At 38.6% G+C, this 24797-nt stretch overlaps 2 protein-coding genes across 2 annotated transcripts in view; one reads left to right on the forward strand and one right to left on the reverse strand.

Moving 5' to 3' along the window:
* Nucleotides 1-24797, reverse strand: part of adgrb3 (adhesion G protein-coupled receptor B3) — a 139090-nt gene that overhangs the window by 62234 nt on the left and 52059 nt on the right. The window contains exons 3-8 of the mRNA XM_050070470.1: nucleotides 18514-18624; nucleotides 15931-16092; nucleotides 9312-9476; nucleotides 8386-8550; nucleotides 5374-5538; nucleotides 4704-4805 (exon numbers count right to left, since the gene is read on the reverse strand). Of these exons, the coding sequence (XP_049926427.1) occupies nucleotides 4704-4805; nucleotides 5374-5538; nucleotides 8386-8550; nucleotides 9312-9476; nucleotides 15931-16092; nucleotides 18514-18624 (870 nt within the window). The remainder of the gene's footprint in view (nucleotides 1-4703; nucleotides 4806-5373; nucleotides 5539-8385; nucleotides 8551-9311; nucleotides 9477-15930; nucleotides 16093-18513; nucleotides 18625-24797) is intronic.
* Nucleotides 13068-24797, forward strand: part of eys (eyes shut homolog) — a 366564-nt gene continuing 354834 nt past the window's right edge. Inside the window, exons 1-2 of the mRNA XM_050070471.1 lie at nucleotides 13068-13114; nucleotides 14096-14228. The gene's annotated coding sequence lies outside the window, so the exon portion shown is untranslated. The remainder of the gene's footprint in view (nucleotides 13115-14095; nucleotides 14229-24797) is intronic.

Below are 24797 nucleotides of genomic sequence, written 5' to 3' on the forward strand. Positions count from 1 at the left end.
AGAGTTTGTTTAATAGCTCGTGGTTCTGTCGCTTTAATTGCTCCCTCTTTCAGCTCGGTGACTCGAACTTTAATTGATAATTGAGATTTGGGGCTCTCGTTAGACAGGCGCATAAATAAGAGCACAATAACATTTACATGCAACATCTCCTCTGCAGAGTAACTGGTGACTGCAGGTGTCAGTAGAGTGAATAAAATACATGGCAAAGTTTTAAGCCTACAAAAAAATTATATTTCACTAACACTACTCAACATATTTGGTGTTTAGCAAGTATAAAAACACATTGGTTATTTAATTTTACGTAATAATGATAATACTGCACTACAAAAAATAAAAGCAAAGGAAAGATGAAGTATACAACCTAAGAATCCTGTGCTGCATAGAAACAGCATTTTCTTCATTTTAATTCTGCTTTCACTTTGCCTCAGCCTTGACAGAAGGCTGCTGTAAATGTTCTTTGCATGTTTACTGACGTATGAACCTTTGTTTGACTGATACAAAGCGAACACATTCATCTGCTGTGTGTGTGTGTGAGCGTGTATCCTCTTGACTTTTCCTCCCTTCTCGCCTCTGGTGGCAGTTGTCATCCACGATGACCGAGGCGGTGCTGACGCCCCTGCACCGGGTGCTGTTCCTATGATGACCTTGATGACGACAGTGACTACGGCTGAGTAAGCGCTGATGCCCCCCTAACACATTTGGACGCTTCGCCCAAGCAGTCTTGCTGCATTCATGTCGCACATTTTGTTATGTTGCCTTTGCTGATCAATATTTCATCTTTGTGTGCTCGCTCTCGTCAGCCATTACATGTCTGACTGTCCTGGGGGGAGACGGTCTGTCTGTGAAGGGGGCTTTGGTTTCTTTTCACATTTTTCTCATTAAGGCTTTTGTGAGTTTGACCTTGATCTAATTACAAGTCAAAGGTCGGGGAATGTTGTTTTCGTTTATGGGTTCATAATGTGGGCTTTTTTTAATTTATTTTTTTATGAAACCCGCTGACACTGGACCTGTGATTAATGGCTTTACAAATAAACTTGACCTGACCTGAACTGTTGTCCATCATAGTCTTTTTCTCCAGTGGTCAGTGGAGGCTTTGACAGGTGGATGCACTGTGTTTAAATGTGAAATATGTGTGTTATTTTACCCTTTCATCATGGTGCTGGCTGTAATAGGGCACCCTGTGTGAGAATCCTGTGCATACAGACATACAGAGTCCACCAGCACTGAGAAATACAAAGAATTAGAGTCTGATTTATTGCTAAAAGCCAGACTGTGTGATGTAAAATATAACAGTACACAGACTGCAGTAATGGCAAACATCTCTGTATTATAGCAGTCAGTGAAACCCATGGAAAAGCATCAAAATTCAGTCTTGTATAAGAAATACATGCTGGATAAATTAACCATCAACATCTTGGGTTCACAACAACCTTTTTTTTAAAAATATAATTACTGTGATGTAATGATGTGATATTGCTCAGTAAAGAACACTAATTAGTTCAGCTGTATAAAGGCGCCAAATGTCTCACCCTGACTGACTGACTGACTGACCTGATCTGGCACATAAAGACACCTCTTGGTGCAAATGAAATTCTTAATCAGCAAAGGTGTTAAATTTCCATCAGCATCTTATAGAGAACAAGAAAAAAAGAAACACAAGAGCCCTCACTGTGAGCTGGAAATAGCTCCACAGTGCCAAACAGTTATTAGCCATAAAACTAATGTCAAGCCGGAAAGCTAATGTCATGCTAGTAAATCTCTACTCTGCGCAACTTTGCCGCAGGTAAGCCATCTGTGAATGACAGCGTGTTTGCTGCTACATCTAGTTTGCCAGTTACCTATTTTATGGTCATGGGAGAAATGTCAATTCAGAACACCACAGACTGTTTAAATTTTTACAACAGCTCGCCGTGTCAAACCAACCTGTAACTTTAGCGCCCAGCAGCGCCTCATTGTCCCGTCGTCTGTTTGTTAGCAAACTGACCTTCAACAAGAACAAAAGCAACCTGTATCATAGCAGCTTTAACAGAGGTTGCATTCCTTTTTATCCTCTCCCCTCGTCCTACCCCCCTCTTCTCTCCTCTTCTTTTCAAGAGCTGAGTGTTAGTCTCACCCTGTTGGAGAACTCACATCCTCTGCTCTAATGCTCTTCCCTCCGTGCACATATTAAAGCTTCTGCTTAATGTCTGAAAGCAGACCTCCGTGAGCTTTTCTTCAACAATGCTCTCAGAATCACAGTTACCATTTTTTTTTCTTTCCCATCCACTGCACATGCTGTGTACTGACGGGTGTAGCCATGAGTTACATCACTGCATGTGGAAATGGGATGAAGGGATATGCGCTTTCTCCTGAGATGGAGAAACACAATTTTGGCACGAGATGCAGTTTTATTATCATAATGGTGTGATGGTTTTAAACACCATGCAAAGATTAGGCAGGGAACTTAAAACATAAAAGGCTAAAGGACGGCTTTCTATGGTGACAGACATGTGGCATTATTTCTCATAATGTAGCAAAATAATTGTAGGCGTGTGTAAAAGTGTGTTTAAACCAACAAGTCCTTGAACCCCTACATGACCACATAGGCCTCTAATATGACCCACAGGAGCGTTTTCTAAATTAGTGCCCCTAACGATTGCAGTTTTAAACACATGGTTAACGTTGTGAAACAGCTGCAGCTTGGTTAGGTTTAGAAAAAGATCATGCAGTGCGTTCCAATACCCATACTACCATACTATTCAGCATGCCAGAGAAGGATTAAGTATGTCCCAATACATAGTTTGTCAAATGCAGTATGCCAAAAGTACCGCATTTTGTCTTTCTGGTTATTCTGACCCATAATCCTCTGCGCAACAGAAGATACGTCACATCGACTGAGCTGCAGACAGGTGACAGCTCACTGACAGCTGACAGAAGCTGCAATCAATCTATCACAAACAATCTGCAGTGTATGCAGTCATAACTTAAAAGTTAAATTACATACATTGCGGATAACAAAAGTGCTCAGTGAAAAGCGTTTTGTTGTATCTTCAAGGTAACGTTAAGTGATAACGTTGAGATCTGCAGCATTCCAAATCGCATTCATTTTCTTTTTACTTTGATTTTTGCACAATGGACTGCAATGTATGAGCAACAAGGCTAAAGTTTGAGGCCGGGCTGGGTGATATGTACAAAAACTCATATCTCTGTATTTACAGGCTGACTGGCGATACAAGATACATACCTCTGTATTTTCTACAAAATGGGCTACATGTTTTCAGTTGCAAGTCAAAGCGACATTTGAGAAGTCACAAGCACTTTTATGAAAAACAGACTGTTATCACAAAAAATGCCAGTTTTTCCTGTTTGAATATCTACAGCTGCACAACATGTAAATGAAAAACTGTGGCCTTTCAAATGAATCTAGTGCTGAAAAATGATTTAAATATTTTTATTTATCTAACCTAATAATCTTATTTATGCACATACAGTGGCATCAACAGAGAGGCAGAGGGAGGGAAGGAGCGAGAGACAATCTGTCCACGTTACATACATCTTGTATGTGAAAGATCTGTGTTTTCGCTGCATTTTTTAAACACATCTCTCGCCTGCATCCAGGCGCTGTCTCAATGTCACACAATTGACTATAAATACCAAAAAGAACAGCGATGTGCTATGGTCCACCTCACACATAAACTAGCAGCGCAGCACAGCACTGGATTGTACACGTGCTACTGCAATAACTTCATTCATCTCACAGACTGATTTAGCATAGCATGTGCAACATATAGACCGATGTCGCACTGTAGACTAGTTAACAGTCAGATTAAACAGAGGAGCAGCTCTGTGTCCCTCTTAGTGTTGCTGGAGATCTTGTGATCGCAACTTGACCCTATTTCGATATAATAATCGGTGTTGTCTAAATTTATATCTTGCTTGAAAATATATCGATATATCTTACATAGTCTTTATATCGCTATCGTTATATGTTATGACATCGTAGTGTATCCATATGCATTCCCGTTTGGGTTCAAATAACTACCTATGATACATAATTTAAGTTACATACGTAAGCTAACTTATGTAAAGCACATGATGTAATAAGTTAACTCATGTACCTAAATTAAAATAACTCAACGTAGACTTTTGGTTTCACACGGGACACAAACAGCACCCTCCTAGGTCAAAGTTCTGTGTTTGTTTGACCAATCCATCCACCCAGACTTGCTCCCTACATGGACTGTGTCGCTCTCTATACTACGTCACCTTACTCCCTGCTTTGCTCCTGTCATAATTACTACAGCCACTAGAGGTCACAGCCTAACAAAAACTAAATATGGGTCGTAATAAATTGCTTGTATTAACAACCTTTAGTGTTGTTGTTTTGGGGGAGGACAGTGTCAATTAAACACTGATACTATAACGCGAGTGTAAAATTGCAGGGTAGCTACCACCCTATAGTGACAGCTGTACCTGTTGGCAATTCAGAGGGATTTATACCACTCCCTGAAAATAAGTCAAATTTAGGTCAATGAATCACACAGTGTATTCCACTATTTTGAGACCTTTGATGGGAGAGGAGGAAGATGGGCAAAAATAACATAAGACAAGCCCAAAATAATCTGTGCATTTCATCAGCGCACACTATAACATTTAGAAATCAGGCTGTCTTGGTTACAACAAAAGATGAATAAAGAAATGAAAGATATTGCTCATGTTCTTACCTGTGGCATTGGGTGGGCATCTATTAAAGGCCAGTTCTCCTGAAGGCGTCCGTCTCCACACCATTGACACTGCATAGTCCTCAGGACAAATCTCATATGGCGCTGAAAAGCAAAGTGGTACAGGTGTTACTACGGTGACGCAAAGAGATTTTCAGGATTTCCAATATGATGCAATGATTTCTTCACATTACATACACGGAGGTATGGAAATATAGGAGATCAAAGCTGAATAGTGTTGGTAAATATGAGCATGCCATTTAGGGATTATAATAATATGTGCTCTCTTCTATAATCACAACTTTTGTGTGTGGGCAACCCATAATCATAGCAGTAATATAAATGTAAATGTTTATATGGAATACTGCTTTCTTTACTTCACAGAATGAAAGCATTAAGAGACTTTATGTTTGAGAGTCCCCTTCAAAAAAGAGATGATTTTGAAAGTCATACAATAAGCTTTGATGATACTTGCATTACTCAGTATCTCACCAGTATTTCAGTGACTTCATTTATTGGAATATATTCATACTCTCTCATCCCTCCTCTGCATCCGCTTATCTGCATTTCCTCTTCAGCTTCTGTTATTCTTATGTAATGTGTCATCCCCTCCGCAGAGATAATCATCTCCTCACTTTCATTCAGATTTAAGTCTTATTATCCTTTGGCTCACCTGGACAGCGTTGGTCACTGCACTTTCTGACTTCCTCTCCAGTGCCATCACACTGCTGCCCAGTCACCGCTGCCCCCTGACACACCCGGGCTCGCCTCTGCCATCCGCCATCGCAGGACTTAGAGCAGCCGCTCCACGGACCCCAAGGATTCCACTGGCCGTTCGCTAAAACAGAATCACTCTCGGTTAGACACAGACACACTCAGAGGTACACAAAAAACAACAAAATATCATAATAGTTTTTTATCGTGTGCCATTAAAACTTTTATCTTATTGATTTTTAATTACATTAATTTCTTTTGCTATCCATGGATTTAGATTTTCAGATTTTAGAAGCAGTTTGTTGATAATATTCCAAAAATGAACCAGATCACTTTGAATAATCAGGAGAATGTGTGTTTTATGGCTAAAGAAGCTTCTCTGTGAGTGGTGATGAGTCGCCTCACTTTGCCAATATTAAAAGGCATTTATGCTGAAGTTTCCAAAACCAGCAGCATGTTTTATGCCCTTGTAATGAACACTGTTAAACTGTGCATTAGACAAAAAAACAGATGCTCCCCTTCAGCGATGTAGTAAATCACATGCCCTTGTCTGAACGGAAAGGTACAACACCCTGTGAGCAGGAAACACACTCCACTCTTACTTTAACCTCCGCTTACCCCTTCCTTCACACGTGCGGGGCTATTTCGTGTCCTACAACTAACCTCTGTCAGGATTGCTTCCGGAAGAAAGGGAAAAAAAAACAGAATCCATTGTGACCTGTTGGCTAAAACTACTCGCAAGACATTGATCAAATCCCAGTAGATAGTGAAGCCTCTGCTCCACATCAGAGCAGCTGATTCCTCAGACAGATGCATGCTCATGTGTTGCAAAGAGCTCATTGTGCGAGTGGTCCTGGAGAAATTCTTTCAATTTCGCAACCCATGATGTTGAATCAAAACCTGCACAGACCTTTATTGTCGTTATTAGTCAGTTTTACTTTATTGTTTTGTTTATTTTTTCCAAAGAATGACTGCATTTCAGCACTAAATTACTCAAATTACTACTTTTTTGTCAGATTTTCCTTTAATTTAATTACATTTTTCTTATTTTCTGTCAGCAGCAGCATCAGCACTTTTTTTCCACAGTATATATCAACTCTCGCTACGTTTCACTGTGTCTTTTCATTGTCAATTTGATCTTATTATTTGTGGGTGAACCCTCTTTTTCTGCAGTTAGACACAGTATATGTTTTTATAATTCTCACTGTATTGTCTTTAAATTGTTTTTGTTTTCAAGTGGGCTCTACACCGACAAGACAGAGATCCTGATAATTGCTTCAGGTTGTATAGCTTCAAAAGTTATTGGGTCCCTTTCTCATGTATAGAGCCCTCCACAGTCGGGTACCTGAGTACATTAGTGATCAACTCCATCCATATATTGTCAGGAGGGTCCTTAGGTCTTCAGAACAGGACCTAATAGTTGTCCCTCTCAACACAAAAGGTGATCGTGCCTTTGAAGTGGTGGCTCCAACACTATGGAACTCTCTTCCATTAGGTTCACGGTCTCTTTAAAAAACAAGCGAAGACTGATCTTTTCAAAATGGCCCCTGGTATTTTTCAGTTTGGGGCCTCAGTGGCCTGTATTTGCTCCGTTTGACTTTCTTGTTGTTACTTTATTTGTTATATTGCCTTTGTTTTTATCTATTGCATGTTTTATTATTTGTTTGATTGCTTGATTGTATTTTGTGAGGCACTTTGTGAATTTCATTTCTGTGAAAGGTGCTATATCAAATACATTTCATTATTATCATATTATTATGACATGTCATGTGACCCGTATCTCACGACCTTTTGATGAGTTGTAAATTGAACAAATGTCTCCAATGCGTTTTATACCATGATGAAGACTGTTTAAATCGAGACGCTTATTAATATATGGTCATCCATATATTAATAAAGGATTTTTACTTACAATCAGAATGAGTCATTGTTGTTGTTCTTATGTGACTACTCGCCCTATCCTTGACGAGCACCTGATTGTAACAATCACCAACCCCTAGTGTCTTGACCCAGGTCAGCACTCCCTATTTTTTTCTCCATACTCATAGATATATTTGACCGTTTGTGAAACTGGTTTCACCATGAACTCTCTCTTTGCGTTCTACGAAGCAAGGCCTCACCTCTAGCAGCCACGGACACTGTGCTGACTTGTTAAATGAAGGCTCAGACTGTGTTGTCTCACTAATGTTTGATCTCTCACCTTGGAAACAAATAAGAATTGCTAAATAGGTACGCCTCATTAAATGAATAAATTGTATAATGCATCCACTCACTGTGCGGCAAACAACAACATTGCCTGCTTCATTATTACAAGCACAAATTAGAAATACGCACTCACATATGCACTCGCCACTATTTTAGCCGTCCAAGAGAGCACAGGGTTGAGTGGTTACGCAACATTTTAAAATTTCAGAGGAATCTCTTTGCCACACACATACCAATGGAATACAGAAAAAAGAAAAGTCAGCTGTTTTAGGCTGCTGCAGTGAAAATTGCATCAGGAGATTATGAGAGTGCTCAGGCCCTTCATATGATCAGACAATTCAAAGCCTGATGGAGACCACTAAGCTGACATCTTTGAGCCTCTAATACATCTATGATGTTGACAGACAGTTTGGACAGCTAACCCTGAATTATGTGAAAGGCATACAGTATATCTAACTGGATTTTACAAATCCAATTGATAGAGCATGGTCTTAAACATTATTCTTGATTCTTACAACACAGCTCTGATTCTTGCTGCAGAGGTTTTTCCAGCATGCAACAGAAAGAGTAAAACACAGCTCAGTAAAATCAGGCTGCATATTTTATCTAAAGTTGATGGCACTGATTATGGTTCTCACGACTGTAGTGGTGATGAGGAGAATATGGGACGGCACATTTTTCGGTGTCCCTTTTCCCCCCATTTCAAATCATGATTTCGAATTTAGACATCAAAGCGGATATAGAATTAAGAGGCTCAGGATTTTACCTGTGCAGTCAGGATTATGGCACTCTCTGCTTTCTGCCCAGTGACCGCGACACTCAGATCCCCCATGGGCGGCCGCTGAGCACTGCCTGGTCCTCTGCTGAGTGCCATTGGCACAGGTCACCGAGCAATCGCTCCAAGAGCTCCACTCCTGCCACTGTCCGTCCACTGAGGCACCAACCACAACCCAACAAGCATGTCCCATGTGAAGGGAAAAAGAGGGCAGACAGAAATGGGAGGAGATATTCAGATCACTATTCTCTCTCAGATTGAAAGCCAAAAAAACAGACAAAAAAAATATGACATGACTACTTGTAGGTTTTGGAGAACTGTACTGCTGGTAAGAATTTCCCAAAACAGCCAAAGGCAAAAGGAGAGTAAAACATAAAAAGTGGGGGGTTTTTTTGTAGTATGTCCTCATATTAAGATTTAGATTATTAAAATGCCAAAGGCACAAACTGCAGAAGCTATTTGTTAGCTTCCATTTTCTCTGTCTGGGCAGAGGGAAAGCATCTGGGATTGAGTGGTTTTCACTGAGTCTGTTACCAGAGCAAAGCTAACATTTACTGTGTGGAAAAACTCATCATCACTAATCTGCTTACCATTCACAGGCAATTGCGGGTAAGTGATTTTGACGTCAGTATTACAGTATTGACTCTCAACAGGGTTTCCTAAACCGCATTATTGTGTAAGCACTTTTACTTTCAATGCAGCACAAACCGGGCTTCCATTCAGTTTGTTACTCACCTTTGCAGTACTGTATTGATAAATGATTATATATTGGCCTGCGTAAGGTAAACTGCTACTACTCCCTTTAATTAATCTTCTTAAATAAGCTCATGTACCTTTTATATTCCTCTTATCACCATGCCTTAAGGAATAACTGTTAATATTACTCTGAATATATTTGGAGAGCAGACAGATGATACCTGGGCATAGGGCTATGTTGCAAAGCTTAGTCTGGGTCTCAGGTCCGTCACAGGCCCTGCCTCCATGCTGGGGAGGGGCACACATCCTAGTCCTAGTGCGGTGACCTCGGCCACACGTGAATGAGCACAGGCTCCACGGTGACCACTCCTCCCATACACCGTGTACTGCGGGCACAGAAAAGGCGTCAGGCCTAATCAATGTCTCTGTCTCTGCTACAGCACAAACAAACCCATAACAAACTGCACTGAGCCATAAATGAAATAAAATCAATCAAAAATAATCAGCAACAAAACTAATGTATAATGAAACACTGAGCACACAGACAGTGTGGGGCTTCACAAAGCCTCAGCCACAAGCTTCAGTCACCTCTGTGCATTGAATATAAAAATAATAAACGCTAGCCCACTGGCAGTTCTTCGTACAGCTGTAACCGTATATAGAATATGGTTCATAGGTCAATCGTTCATATGGCAGTTTTCAACATACAATAGCAACAATAGGAATCCTGACATAAAGGTGAGGGTGAGGAACAGCAGGTCTGCACAGTGTTGCAGTTTGTTGAGTCTTCTTGGTTGACTAGGAATCTAATAGCTGTGGGCCCTCAGGTTAATGTAGGCTGACAATGGCTCTGCAAATCTGTCGTTACACCAACATACTAATCGTGGTCGTACACAAAGCAGACAGCCCGTAACCTGGTTCCAGACCTCTCAGAAGCTGCCCACATTTTCCAATGGGCAATGAAATGGCCGCTCAGACTAAACGTCAGGCTAGACAGCCCAAATCCAACAGGACAATTATCAAAAGTGTTCACTGATATATTTCATATAGTGTTTCCTCATCAGATGTGTGAGCCTGAGCAATTAATGCTAAAATATTTCAAAGGCTACTTATGTTGGCACATGGTTATTTTGGGACACTTGGGACATCCTGCCACTACAATCAAAATATTAAAAACTAAATTAGTAAAGTACATAACTGTGAGATTTCCCACTAAATGTTTTGATCTTTGGATAAAAACAAATTTCAGAAAAATTCAATTTAGAGGATAATTTGCTTTGAGCCACACAGCTGCATTTATCACCAAAACATAATGCTATTGAAAAATGGTCATATTCCTAATTTCATCTACCTTTTAAAATACATATTAAAAAATAAATGCCTTCGAAATATCATTAAATGTGTTCCCTGTCAGAGTGCACATTTTAATCTCTAATTTGTTTGACTTTAAACAATAGCTGGCAAAAGGCATCATTCCCCTTGCATCTTGGATTGCGTGTAAGTTTAACTGGGTTCTGGTTGACAGATGGTGAGTCTCCACAGAACTGCAGAGGATGTTTGCTATTGGCTTACAGTTTTACTTTGGAGAGGGAAATATGGGAATCTGAGAGTCAGACAGAAGTAAGACGCCTCCTGTCTTGTCTTGGCAGTTTCAGTGTTCCTAAATGTACACAGTGATATCAAATGGTGAGCGCAGTCAAATTGTAAAAGTTTAACCTCTGATATTAGTTTCTAAAGAAACTGCTGGCTTCTTAATCCCAGCGATAGAGTGCGGTTACTGACAGAATTGAAGGCTCCAAGATAAACTTTAAGGGGATGGAAATTGCAGAGGCAAAGGCAAAGCTATAGATAATAATATAGATCTATTTTTTAGCACTGGAAGTATGGGTATACTGAAGATATATGCAATGCATAACACACAATATATTATAAAATTATATTATTATAGCTGCAAAAGCCTTGTTTTCTAATCAGCTACAATGGCGCACAGGGAACAGCAGTAGGAATACGTGGGTGCAACCGTGCCTATACATATCCTGGGGTTACGAGAGTGAGTCACAAAATAAATGTAATTATATTTAATGAAATTAATCAATTCTAATTAAACTACTGATTAATGGAAACTGGCAGTGCACACAACATATCGGGTGTTTTTTTTATCATCCGCTGATTGCAAATGGGCTTTGTCCACAGGGAACTGATGGTTCCTCTTCAGAGGGGTCACTGTCCACAGCTTGTGCAGTGGCTTTAAGTTCCTGCAGTATAACAGTTGGATCTCAGGATCAGTTGTAGCAGTTGGATCTTGGGATCAAGCTGGTTCGCCATGAGGCGGAGCTACCGTCTGTCCCAGCCCCTGTCTCTAGGCGCCGCTTTGATGCTCTTAGCTAAGTGTCCCGGGGTGGCCGAAGCGTTTACTTTGAAAATTCTGAGTTCAAAGCGGACAGTCACCAAAGCTACTGTAGCAGTGATGGAATAGGATTCCGCTTCTTTGTGTGTGTTTTTCTCTGAACTGCGGCCATGATTTACAGGGATGGCCATGAGCAATCGTACTGTGCTGTTAGAGGTGAAATTCTTGGACCAGCACAAGATGGTGGACAAAGCAAGTGCATTCGCCAAGAATGTTTTCATTAATTTGTGGTAAACTGGGATTTAGTTCATTTTATTCATATCATTCCAGTGAGGTATTACCTTTCTAACTTGCTGGCCTTTCTCTTGTGCCTGACTGTATTCACCGCACAGTATTTATTATTTTGTTGCAAACTGTTGTACCTTTTTTCCCCACATCCCTATTGTTGAGCTAGTTTCCACTAAAAATGCAATCAAATCCTTGCTAATCATAAAGCTGCAGTTCAGGGCTGTTGTGCATAACACTGCACTTAGCCCTGATGCAAACAAAGGATCGATGACACTTAGAAGTGCTTTTGCGGTAAGGTTGCATCTGACATATAGTAACTGAGCTGGGTTCAGAGAGGTTCACAGACTTTCTCCAGTAAACAGACCTAATTACATTGAAAATGACGTAGTGAAATCACAATCTCTTTCTGTTGCTCTTTTTCTTCTTCTGCAATAAATTTTTCAATAAATACATTTGAATATTCCCTAACAGTCAAGTCAAGTCATCAGATGTGTTTTATCATTATTGTTTCTTAATTGCTTAATAATAAAAGACAGAACTTCTCCCAGTCTTTCTTTTTCCCATTTGTTCATTTTGGTTTGCACTTATTATTAATGGTATGTGTCTGGCATGGTTGTGAGTTTTGCTGTGTGCCAAAGTCTTCTCGCACTAAAAGAGAATTTTTTCTTTTTCTTAAATTAAATTAAATTAAATTAGGAATCAATCAAGTTAGCAAAATGTAATATTTTATAGACTGAGCCTCCCACTGATTTCTGCTGATGAATGTTTTTGTAGGCAACTGAATTCAAGTTACCTATGATTTGTTTCCACAAAAGCCACTGATACTCTGATAATTGCCCTTTTTTCCTTTTATGCAAGAAGACACACCACATTCTGCATACCAACCAAGTTAGCTTAGGTTTAGTACAGCTAAAATATAAACTCTTATTAATTTGAGGCAATATTTTTCTAAACCAAAATTCTATTGTCCTTGCATGTTCATGTGCAATTTTAAGTTCTAACATAATGTAAAGCTTGATGAATACGACTGACGTTTTTCTATACAAATATGTAATGTTATTTACTGTCAACAACTACGTGTCCAAACTACAACCACAACTGCCAAAGTTGGTACTTCCTCCGTGCCACAGACATATACTGCTATAAAAGAATGAATACAAATATTATAAAATACCTTTTTACCTGTATGACATAGTAAAACTTCACTGCAATTAGCACAGCTAGCTTAGTTTATTTTGAAAGGAATACGAGGCTTCTTCCGCTTCCTGTAGTAGCGGACAGACTGCGCATGCTCGGTCAGGTGGCGCATTGTTTACGTCACTTTAAATGAACTGAGGCTGAGCTCGCCGTGGTTACTGACAGGCGAGAGCACGCCAGTCGTGTCCACAGGTAAGCCTCTTCTGGGGTTTGTTTTTGACAGTTTTTTAATGGCAGGAAGTGATAAAACTTACCTGCAGTTGTAAACAAACGAAACAAAGCAAAACAAACAGGACTTTCTTGGTTGTTTATTTTAACATAAAATAGGCTAGCGCCTCACCCTGGCAGCTTATCACTTTCACATTAAATTTATATTCTTTACTCCTGTGTGTGTTTCGTATGTGTGGTATAAGCTACTGGATGCCTAAATTTCCATATGGATTAATGACGTATCTATCTATCTATCTATCTATCTATCTATCTATCTATCTATTATATGTCACTTTGATTAGTCTGTTTTAATTTATAACTTTGTCTAGACTGACAAAGTGTCTGTCAGTGTCTGTATAATTGACATGTTTTTATATTAGTGTTTGTAATGATTTGATTTTTGTGGTGGACCCCAGGAAGATTAGCAACCGCTGAGGTGGGATCCAAATAAATAAATAAATAAAAAATATCTATCTAATTTGTGTTCCAAGAAAAAATTCATATTAACTCAAATAAAAGAAACCCAGGCGACGATATCTGAAAGTTAAGCACCCATGACAGAAGGGAATTAAATCATAAACATGCTTGCCATATCTGTTTTACTCCAGATCTTGCTGTTTAAGTGTGCAGTGTTTTAATGAGGACAGGGAGTGTTGGGTTGATAAATTAGTTATATAATACTGAATGCTGATACTGACCTCCTCATGCTGTATTCTGTGCTACAGTATAAAACTAATTCTGCATTGGCTCTGAACGTTGGCACTGGATGTAAATCCTGTACTGTAGAAATGTCAGATATGACTGGACTGCTCTCTTTCTGCAGAATAACCACATCACATTTAAAAAGAAAAAAAAGAAAACTAAATAAATAGCCATGGGTGCTGTTGGTTGGGTTGAAAAGGGGACGACTCAGGTAAGTAGCCTAATATTTCATAAAGCTGAAGTGTTATTGTATTTTGGCAGATGCATTGTGTTGGATGAGTGGCACTGCAACATGTGTGGAGGCCCAGAATTTCTAACAACGTGCTTGATGTCAGCCCGCAGCGCCTGAACCATTGTTCATCGATGATGTTGATGTTTTCAGTGGTGACTTAAGGTAAGGCTCCTTTTAGACTGGAAGTGACGTGTCTTTAATTTAAGCTTACTCTACTTTGGAGGCATCCGTCCATCTTGGCATACTGCTCACAGTTTGAAGTGAGTGAATCGATCTGTCTGCCTTTCGGAATATTAGATATAGACTCTATGTTTCATGTGGCACCATGCCAGGTAGGATTTTTTTGTACCAGTTTGCTACTGTAACTAAGTAAAGTTAGTGCTACATCAGCTGCATTTTGGAGGATGACTTGGAAAAACAAATTCTGTGATCCCAGAGCTAGGTTTTTAATATAACTGAAGAAACAAAAACATTATTTTTCAGATATTACAAGTAATGAAATTTAACAACACTGCAGGGCTACAGCACATTTGATATCTTCTACTTTAAAAAAAAAACATGAAACAATACAATAAATTAAAAGTAGTGACATTTTAAGAATTAAAAAGACTCTCCCTATTTTATTTTCTTTAAAAATGAAACGTTCTAGCACAGCATTACTCTTGTGTATAAAGTCAAAATTGCTTTAGAGTTGACCCAGAGTTTTATGGCCCAGTTATTTGGTGATAAGTGTTTCTGCTTTATCATGTGAAGGAAAGTTCTGGATCCACAATTAGCCATGAGCAAACGCCTAAAGTCTGCAGGTCTTGAGATAAATAAAGGAGGACTATAATGAATTCACATGGGCAAGTCTGTAAGTTCTGCTTCTAAATTAATAATTATTTTCCATGCAAATGAATGCATATACCTGGAATTGGGCTGTGTAGCTTTTGAGAAATGGAAACTTTAATGCTGTCTGAGCTAAATATTAATAGCCATAGAGGAGTCACACCAAGACTGGTATTTAGGCAACTGTTCTTTTGAAATGACTCATTCTCTTTCTAGCTCTTAATGTCCACGCACAGATAAGAGAGTGACCCTTTTGAAAACTGCCAACTTCCCACTTACACATGCCACATCTAAAAATGAAATACAGCACATCATAGATCAGAATGTCAGAGGATGCAGCTTGCAGTATTTTTTTATCAGCCATAATTACCTAAGAGTTTGCGATGCTGACTCAGAAGCACTACCTTAACAGTGCCATCAAATATCTTGACTAAACATGAGTTCAGAATCTCATTACTAAATCAACATATTTGTCTGTGTAAACAATCCCAAAAACTGCATAATGGTGACTTGTTTAGAACGACACGCTGTCCTACCAGACGTATCCAGACAAACATTAGCGCGCCGCAATCACCAGTCAGAAAAGCATCTGATGCTGATACCTGACTGCCAGTGACTCATCTGCCCTGCCATCATGGGTTGAGGAAGAAATGCCTTACAGCGTGTTTGAAGAAACGCTGCCAAGCTATTTTAAAATGCACGGCTGACCTTCAAGGAAATGAAGCTGACAACATATCAGTATCTACTGCTCCCCAAGCTCCATGCAGAACCACATGTCATTAAACCAATTCAATGCTGATGAATTGCCTTACAGTTATATGAAATGGGAAACACAAAAGTGATAATGAGAAAAGAAACACATTCACAAAATAACACCAAAGAAAGAAAGCATTAGATCAATTATAGAATACTGCAGTAATAATACATTCTTATATAGACACATTGAAACGTTTGTTAAAACACAACAACACATTTCCTCCTATAAACAACAAAATGAGCAAAACATTAATAGTCAAGAATCTGCGGCTAACACTACCTGGACAAGGGGCAGTGTTATTGCAAACCCTTGATTCTCTTAAAGGGCCGCTGCAGTGTGTTCCGTATGGTGAGACACATGTTCTTGTTCGCACCTGCGACCCTTGACCGCATGTTACAGAGCATGAGCTCCACTGGGACCACTCCTCTGCACCTGATTCACCTGTGTGGGAGAAGGGTGACACTAGTTAAATGCAGCAATATGGTCCTTGGGGCAGGGCTTACGGGGCGGGGTGGGGCAAGGTGGGCAGGGTTGAGTCAAATGGGGAGGGGCCAACATGAGTCAATTTGGGGTGATGTGTCTTTATACTATTGTACACTCTATACTACCTTTATGTGATCTTTGATAAATGCTGAGTTGGCAGCTTAATTCTTCTTGTAGTGTTTTTATTGGTATGCAACACAATCATAGGAAGCAGTGGCATTAACAGTGGGCTTTGTAGTGTAAATTAATCAGCCTTTTTACAACAAATTAATATGTGCATTTATGCAAAGATCACAGTGAAGGCACAGCTATGATTGTAAAAAAAAATGAACAGTAGACATTAGGGTTACATCTAACTGTTTCACTTCATCCTTAAAAAATAAGTCATGCATTTCAATGAAACCCAATAATATGCTTAAACAAAGTGAGACCATAAACAAACAAAAAAATTTCATAAGAACATGGTGGCATGCAAGAAAGACGACATCTGAGAAAATAAAATGGAATTTAATGGGTGTTAGTTCAGAAAAGAGGTCTGAGATATGGATTCCCTTGCACTGCAGCAAACTATCTAGTTTCCTTGACAACAGCGGAGCAAAGTCTTTGTTTTAGACGATGGTTTCAAATAATTTTCAAATGCATCTTAACCTGTTAACTCCCAGGGGTGGAGGAAAATGAGAAAGTTAGCTGATTTTATCCAGCAGATCACAGCCGTTTTTCATGTGTGTAAACGTGGCTCAAAGTGGACTCAATTGTTGAGTGCCCAGAAGGAAGGTAATATTTTAGCCACTAAATGAAGGTCTTTGCAAGCAGACTTTGAAGTAGTTTAACTCTGCATGCACTCAAATAATCATGAATAGCGTTTGGTAGCAGATTAGTGAAAGATAAGGATCGCAGTTGTTACATTCATCTCAAGATCTCTCTTGAGTTACATTAAAAAAAGATTAATAGGAAGAAACAGCATTGAGCCTTTCAATCTTCATTGTCCAAAAGGGTTAAATATCAAAAAGCCATGAAATGCTAAATAAAGCCATATATTATGATGAGGCAGTGGGGTGGTTTCCAAAGCCATGGTAGCCTAAATGAAGAAAAAAATTATTTGGTGACAAGTGAATTGACAGTCAAATCCCTGCATCAGAGTAGTCACCGAATAATTGATGTTTGATTATGTTAAACCCTCAGGTGAAGTATTCATTTTCTTTGAGGCTTTGCGCATTAGAGAAATAATTTAATACAAAGAGGAACTGTTTCAATTGCAGCTCTGAATACATTTATGTCATTGGAAGTCATCAAATCGTTTGGTAATTTTAAGCACAATATGCTTTAGAGTAGTTTCTCAGCATGTAGTATCAAGGACACATAGATTCAGCCGAATAGGGATCTAAACCCTGCCCTTAATTTTGCAGATCATAAAATAGACTGAAAGGTGGATCAATTTGTTAAATGAGGCAGTACAGGGAGAGTAAATTGTGTGAGAATGAGAAACAGAAAAGCACAGCGATGCGACTCGACAGGGAAACAACATACCTACGGCGTGTGTAAAATGGAGAGGTGTTAATGAGTGTATGTTAGTACCGGTATATGTGTATGGTGTGTCGCAAATCAAAATGGTAATGAGAGGAGTTTTTAAACGATGACAGCAATTTAAATGGAACAACACATGGAAAAAATCAAAACATTTCCCAAAAATAAAAATAAAGATAAAAAAGCTAAATCTAAACCCACCCACTAGAAATAAAAAAACAACTAAACAACAACTAAATAATGAAAGCAAAATTGAGGTTTTGCTTTAATGTTGCTGTCACTTATTTCAGCACTTTCTGATTTTATTAAAAATGCTAAAGTGGTAGGTTGTAACAGTCATTATGAATTTAGATGATTTCAGTTTTTAATTTATTGGATGCTACACTTGATTAAGCAACATAGCCTCACTTTATCTCTAAGGGCAGCATCTATCAGTTCAACTTTTGCCAAGTATGTGTTTCATATTTGGCTGAAGGGGTGGGTTTTTCATCGAATGACATTTAATTTATCATGCCTTGGAGGAAATGATTAACTACATCAGGGCCTTAGTTTTTAAACTGCTGTTTAATTAATGTTCTATGAATATACTGTATGAGTAATCCACTTGCCAACTCGCTATGTGACAATAAAACAAACAGACCCACAAAACCCAATTACGTTCTATATTCAAAGTAAATACTCGTAGAGAAATGGGAAATTTATCTTCCTACTTCATATGTAGCAATAGAGAATGAGTTGGAAAAAATAATAATGCAAAACATTTCCACTTAAAAGGTGCAGTACAAGAGAGAGCATGCATGATGAAATTAAGTTTAGTTAACAAAATAAAGTAAAGAAACATAACTACGGTATTACCAGTTTGTGCCATAAATTTAGCAGACTCAGCTTGCTCCTGCAGGGCCTTTGTGTCATGAACTGATCTTGGCCGCTGACTTTTTACTGTATGCTCTCCGATCATTCCATATTCTATGGGACAGAATAGAGGTTCATATGAAAGCTAGGCTTAAACATGATTTTCTGAGAACAAAAGCTTATTACATACTGTTTTTCAGGATGTTCGAAGCAACTGCAGTACATGGCTAGAAACAAAGACCACACAAGTTTGTATTTAATTTGTCCTTTACACTAGGGCATAGAACAATGCAACGAATTTATAAGGGTGAGTTGGAAGTATTAATTGAGCTTGAAAGCACAGCGTAGACACATAGCAAACATGCAAATAAACTCACATTGGTTTTTTCTAAGACTCTAGCACTTCAATCAGACCAGCTCCCTCCCTCCCCACCCTCCTGCACACCCGGAAAAGAAAACAAAACAAAATGAAAGTAAAAATGTGTAAGCCATCAGAAAGCCACAGAGGAGGGGGTCATGGACATAACATGCTATTGATCCACAGTTTCCTCAACAGTTTGCAGGATTTCTTTTGGGTTTACCCAGTCCAAAATGTTGTGAGCCTTTTTTGTTAAATTGGACAAATGTATTCTGAGCTGTATTCAGTACAATGCATGCCCTCTTTGTTTCCCATAAAGGGACAAAGAGACAATGAGCACAATGTTCTGATGCCACACTGAGAAAAGTGATGCTTGCGGTACTGCATTTAGTTAAGAATTTGCATCTGCTATTTTAAGTAAATCCAACACACTGTGAAATGTTTACATTCCACTTACCTAAAAAAGCTGATGCAAATTGTTTCTGAATTCTTATTTTAATTAAAAACATTACTTTTGGCAGTGTGGTCCTAATGAGGTGATTATATCATTTGCAAATAGGCAATGCAGGTGATGCATCAACAACAAATTCACACATAGCTTATGTTAGTACATTAGACAATACAATGCATCAGCCATTGATAGGGAGGGTGTTTAAATCATCACTTCTAATCTAGTTTGTAGCCTCAGTTTCCTGTGTTCCCTACAGCAGACTGTAAGCCGTCAAAGACTGACCTCCCTCACAGTGAGGCTTAGGGGGGGAGACCTGTCATCTCATCTGATCATGATCCACTGAGAGCTAAAATTTTTAGGACTAATTATACGGTAAATCACTTGACTACAAAAAAGACAGTTGTCTGATCCGCGCATCAGACTGTTGGCATTAACCAAATTATATCAACAAACATGTTCCATGATTGGATTAAGAAAAATAAATAAATAAATCAAGACCAAAAAAAAAAAAAAAAGACTCTGGGTTTTCAGTTACATTCAAACAGCATCCCTTCCCAGTATAGCATCAGGAAAACGGTGTTTGTGTTTGCATAAAAAATTAGGATATTACGAGGGTATAATGAAAGGAGAGAGAGCCGCCAGGTAGAAACAAACACCGCAGCCTTTTGATGCTGATTGGGATCTTCAGAACCATGACTGCACAAAGTAACGAGCTTCAGAAGCACGTTCAAAGGTCTTTGAGTCTGATTTGATCGCGTCCACATCTGTTTTGCCATTAAGCAGAAAGCACAGTGCGAACCTTGTGCTGGACACACAAAAAAAAGTGCAGGTACACTGATGGGTGGACAAACAGCGGGCAGTTGATCTAACGTCCAGTCATGCAAGGCTAACTACTGTAGATACTTTGACATATTACCTCTTTACTGTGTTTCGGGCTCTACCCTATGTGTCTTTGGATCATGAACCAATTCCCCATTTAACAGAATAAAAGGGATGTCTGATTTAGTTAGCCTGAATGTCTGGGACTGTGCAGGAAGTCATACAAAAAGCAGAGCGCACTGCTTTTTAATGAATTTATACAAGTGAAACACTAAAAGCTATGAGACTGTAGCACTTTCATGCCATTTGGCTCAGTGGGACATGATGGATATAGACAATACATTTAAAATTACTGGGCTTATTTTTTAATGCTTTGACTTCTCAGTAAAATTCAATGTTAAAATGGGGAAAAAAGAGTTGAAAATTATGTTCAAATGATGATAGACACCGTACTGTCCTGTATTCAGTAACATAGCAACAGTGGTATCAAGTGCAAAAAGTCAACAGCGTTTAAAATTGTGAATATCACTATAGTGTATATTGAAAAAAGACAATTCCTGCCCAGCTCTGTATTTAAGGCAACCGCTTTAACATTTTATCAATAAGGCTGACTAGCAGCGATTTTGTTTTCACAAGTGGAAAAGACATTTCAACATGTCAAAATGTCATTTCGGCATGTTGCAGCTACTCATTATTACACTATAAATATACTGACTTGGAATTGTAACATGTCAAAATTGAATTACAAATATCTTAAATTGAGTTTGAATAGAAGTCAATGGTAAAACAAAAAAGTGCTAGTAATAAGGTTACAGAAATCTACAATGAACATTTTCACTAGTGAGACATTAAATGATGATATCAAGAATTAATATTTTGACTAGTGAGATACTAATTGTAGGTATTTCAAATACAAATTGCAGCTTGTCAAGATTATGTTATGGATATGTCAACTTGGAACTATAACTCTTCAAAATTGAGTTAAAGATACCTGTAATTGAGTTTGCATAGAAGTCAGTGGTAAAAAAATTTTTTAAATTAAATTACAGAAATCTGCAAAGAACATTTTGACTAGTGAGAAACTAATTGTTGATATTTTAAATAACAACAACAACAGCAACAAGAACAGGATATGTCAGCTTGGAACCACAACACATCAGAGTTATCTGTAATAAAATTTGAATAGAAGTCAACGTCAGAAGTTTTCTTAGTTTTAATTAAGTTACAGATATCTACAAAGAACATTTCCACCAGTAGAAAATTAATTGTTGTTATGAAGAATCAACATTTTGATTGGTGGGAAATTAATTGTAGATATCTTAAATTAGAATTGCTAGAATTACATCACGGTGACTTGGAATTTTAACTAGTCAAAAAGCAATTGTTGATATCGACAATTACTATTACCGCTACTGATAAAATGTTAAAAGGGGTTGCCGTACTATTATTTACATTTAGAAGCAACATAAATTCCCATATCATGGGAGGACATATATTTAGCCGGTGGCTGTCGTCCTTTTTAAATACTAATCAACATGGCCGACTTCACATATCATTGATAGTAACTCCATCATGCCTTTGAAAATGATTTGCCATTGATCAGCTCAGCCTATTAAACAGGAATATTAGCCCTACAGTCAGTCACACCTAATCTAATCTAGCTCTCAGCAGCCCATGATGAACAATACAACAGAAGCAATGCAACATGAAAGAGATTATAAAAATATCATTAGGCCTGATGTCAGTATGAGACTTACTATGTGTACTCATTGGAGAGCACACACTGAATGAATCAAACTTCACGCGTTTTTAAATAGAGCTTTTTCATCATCACGGATTCGTCGTTTCATCACTGACGCTTGAGTAATTATATCTATATCAGTCTGGACAGGAGGCATTTAGAAAGAAAAAAAAACTCAACCTGTTGGTACACAAGTGAGAACTGGTTAATTTAGTGCAGGAGTAGTCTCAGTTTTAACTGTATGAGACTGGGGACTCTTTTGATGCCACAAAGCCAAGATGTTAATCCAAACATTGCGTTTCAGAGAGCCTGAGGTAGAATAGAAAAGAGCAGGATGTCGAGACATGACACCAGAAAAGTACTGAGAAATAAGCACAACGGTTTAATTGAACTACTAGGATTGCATTCAAGCCCATGGCTATATAAACGTAAACATCAGAGACAAAACAGAATTTTAATAACTGGAGGGGCAGGCTGTTTGTCATTTGTCAAAGCAGCCCAAAACAATGTGTCTTCACTGTATTACAAGGCAGAGAGCGCAGATGATGCATTTAGCGTGTCATTACTTTTCAAACATTTCCTCTGTTCGAGACAGCATCGTCGTCATGTTTTGACCAGTATTCAGAACTTTTTCACTGTGTGTTTTTAGGAAAATTAAGTTTAAGATTTATGAGGTGTCCCTCCTTCATTCGAGACTAAAAAGAATATTTATTGTTGGTATCCATCAAGCATCATGCTTCAACAACAAAGGAGAGACAATGCCATTCAGAGAAATCCATCACTGTTTGCTTTCTTTCCTTTTGTGCGATGACAGATTCATTCACTTTACTTTGCATGCACATAACACTGACGGCATGCATCACCGATAATGCACGAGAATTAAAAAAATTACATTCCTACAGGTCTTACGTTGACCATTAAATCTAGCAGGATTGAGAAAACCGAGGCGTAGTAACATTGCCTCTCTGAAACACTTGACATATTTGTGGAGGATTAAAGACATTTGCCTAAAATAGGGTGCTGAATTACTTTGATGACCTTGGCAGACAGATTAGCAGTAGCCACTTTTCCTTCCACAACAGGCAACACATTTTAACTCAAGGTCAAAGCCATGCAGCTCATTTCAGCAAGCACTAAAAGTCGAAATAATCTCCAATACTCTGGACCAAATGGACCAGACAGGAAGAAGGGTTTGACAAATATGTCTTACAAGTAGATCTAAATTAGTTTATCTCCAGTATATTGTCGATTATAGTAAATGCACGCAATTAGAAATAACTGAGGGAACATTAAACATTTACAGAAAGCAGATATATATGCTATGTAGCAGATACTGTAATGGGAATGCTGTCAATTTACAGTGTGCTGTATTGACTAAACAAAGTGAGGCTACAGGCTATCATTGACATCATATCTGTCATAGTGGAATAAAATTGTTTCTATATACACAGTGTACATGGAGACGTGGGACTCCTGACCAAATATATACTTATCCTTGATATTTTCTTAACCTCCCTTTTCATAGACTCATATCCAAACAATGGATTGTTGGACTGTTACCACCTACATTATTTCCGCTGTGCAATATATTTCCCTGTAGATAAACTCCATGAAACAATAAGTATTTTGTAGCATCAGGAAATCACTTAACTGTCTCCCTGAGAATATTATAGAGTAATTTCTCTGAAGTATAATTGTCAGCAGATTCACTGATGATTTTTTTTTTGACTCACTATAGGTACACATGAACCAGAATGACTCCTTGTCAGTCTCTGCTACATGTCTCTCTGCGATTGTTAACATTAGCGTGTGCTGACAGCTTAGACATTCAAGCAGGTTAAACCTTTTGTAGCAAAGATCTTATGATGCAATGACATATGATTCTGACTTGAATATAGACCTTATATTTTGGGAACTTTTCATATATATGTAAAGAAAATCTCAGTTACCTAATGCACACACACATTCACCCACAAGCACAGACAAATTAATGCATACACCGTTTTTCTGTTTCTCACGTTTTGCATTTTTAAAAGCTCCTAATTCGCTAAAGGAAGAAGCAGAATTAGTACACCATTCAGTAACGCTGTGAAACCTCAAACCTGCAATTACTTCCAGTAAGTGCAAAAATAGATCTTTTAAAGGGTGCAAGCAAAAACCGCTTGCTGCCACCATGCTGTGCCATCAGTTTATAATGGCAGCCATTTTGCCTGCTTGTCAGGGATTATCAACAAATCAGGTGAGTAATAAAAGAGGTGAGGGATGAGATTAGGCTGTTTGAAGCCAAAAAAACCCCTCTCAACTTTGAGAAACTGAAGTGATTCTGTGGCCAGTCTCAGTGAGTCAGAGCTGCTTTGCAAGTTGATCTTATCGTGAGATATGTCTGGCTGCTCTAAAAAGGAAAGGAAAATAACTCTTTTGTTTCAATCAGCTTTGGAAGCCGATCTCCAGGGGTGCATCCGTTTGCAAAGCCAGCACTGCATGCAGACACAGAAAACAGCCAAAACAATGGACTCCTTTGGCCAAAATGTAACAAAATGTCTGCTCAAATTACTGGCTTTGCAAGCGCAACAACCTAGTCACCACTGGGCTGTGACCTCAGCAGGTGACAATAAATGAAGGTTATATCAGGGGGGATACAGGACTCAGAATTTGAGGCAGCAGTGTTACTGAATGTGCTGTGGCCCACACAGGCCTTCATCACGGTGTCAAAGGTGTGCAAACATGGATAGTGCTTGACAGTCTTCTCCCGCCCAAGCCAAACTATTCATGTGAGCCTGATTTGGTGGGTTCAGAGTTTTTCTTATCCATCGCAGCTCATTGATGCTTTCAAGCTTAATTAGTAGCCGTATTTACGCTTGATTTAATTAATGTCCCACTACTAAGTACATGCAGTACACATTACAAACAAATAAAGA

Source organism: Epinephelus moara, chromosome 19 (genome assembly GCF_006386435.1).
Source record: "Epinephelus moara isolate mb chromosome 19, YSFRI_EMoa_1.0, whole genome shotgun sequence".
NCBI classification, from domain to species: Eukaryota; Metazoa; Chordata; class Actinopteri; order Perciformes; family Serranidae; genus Epinephelus; species Epinephelus moara.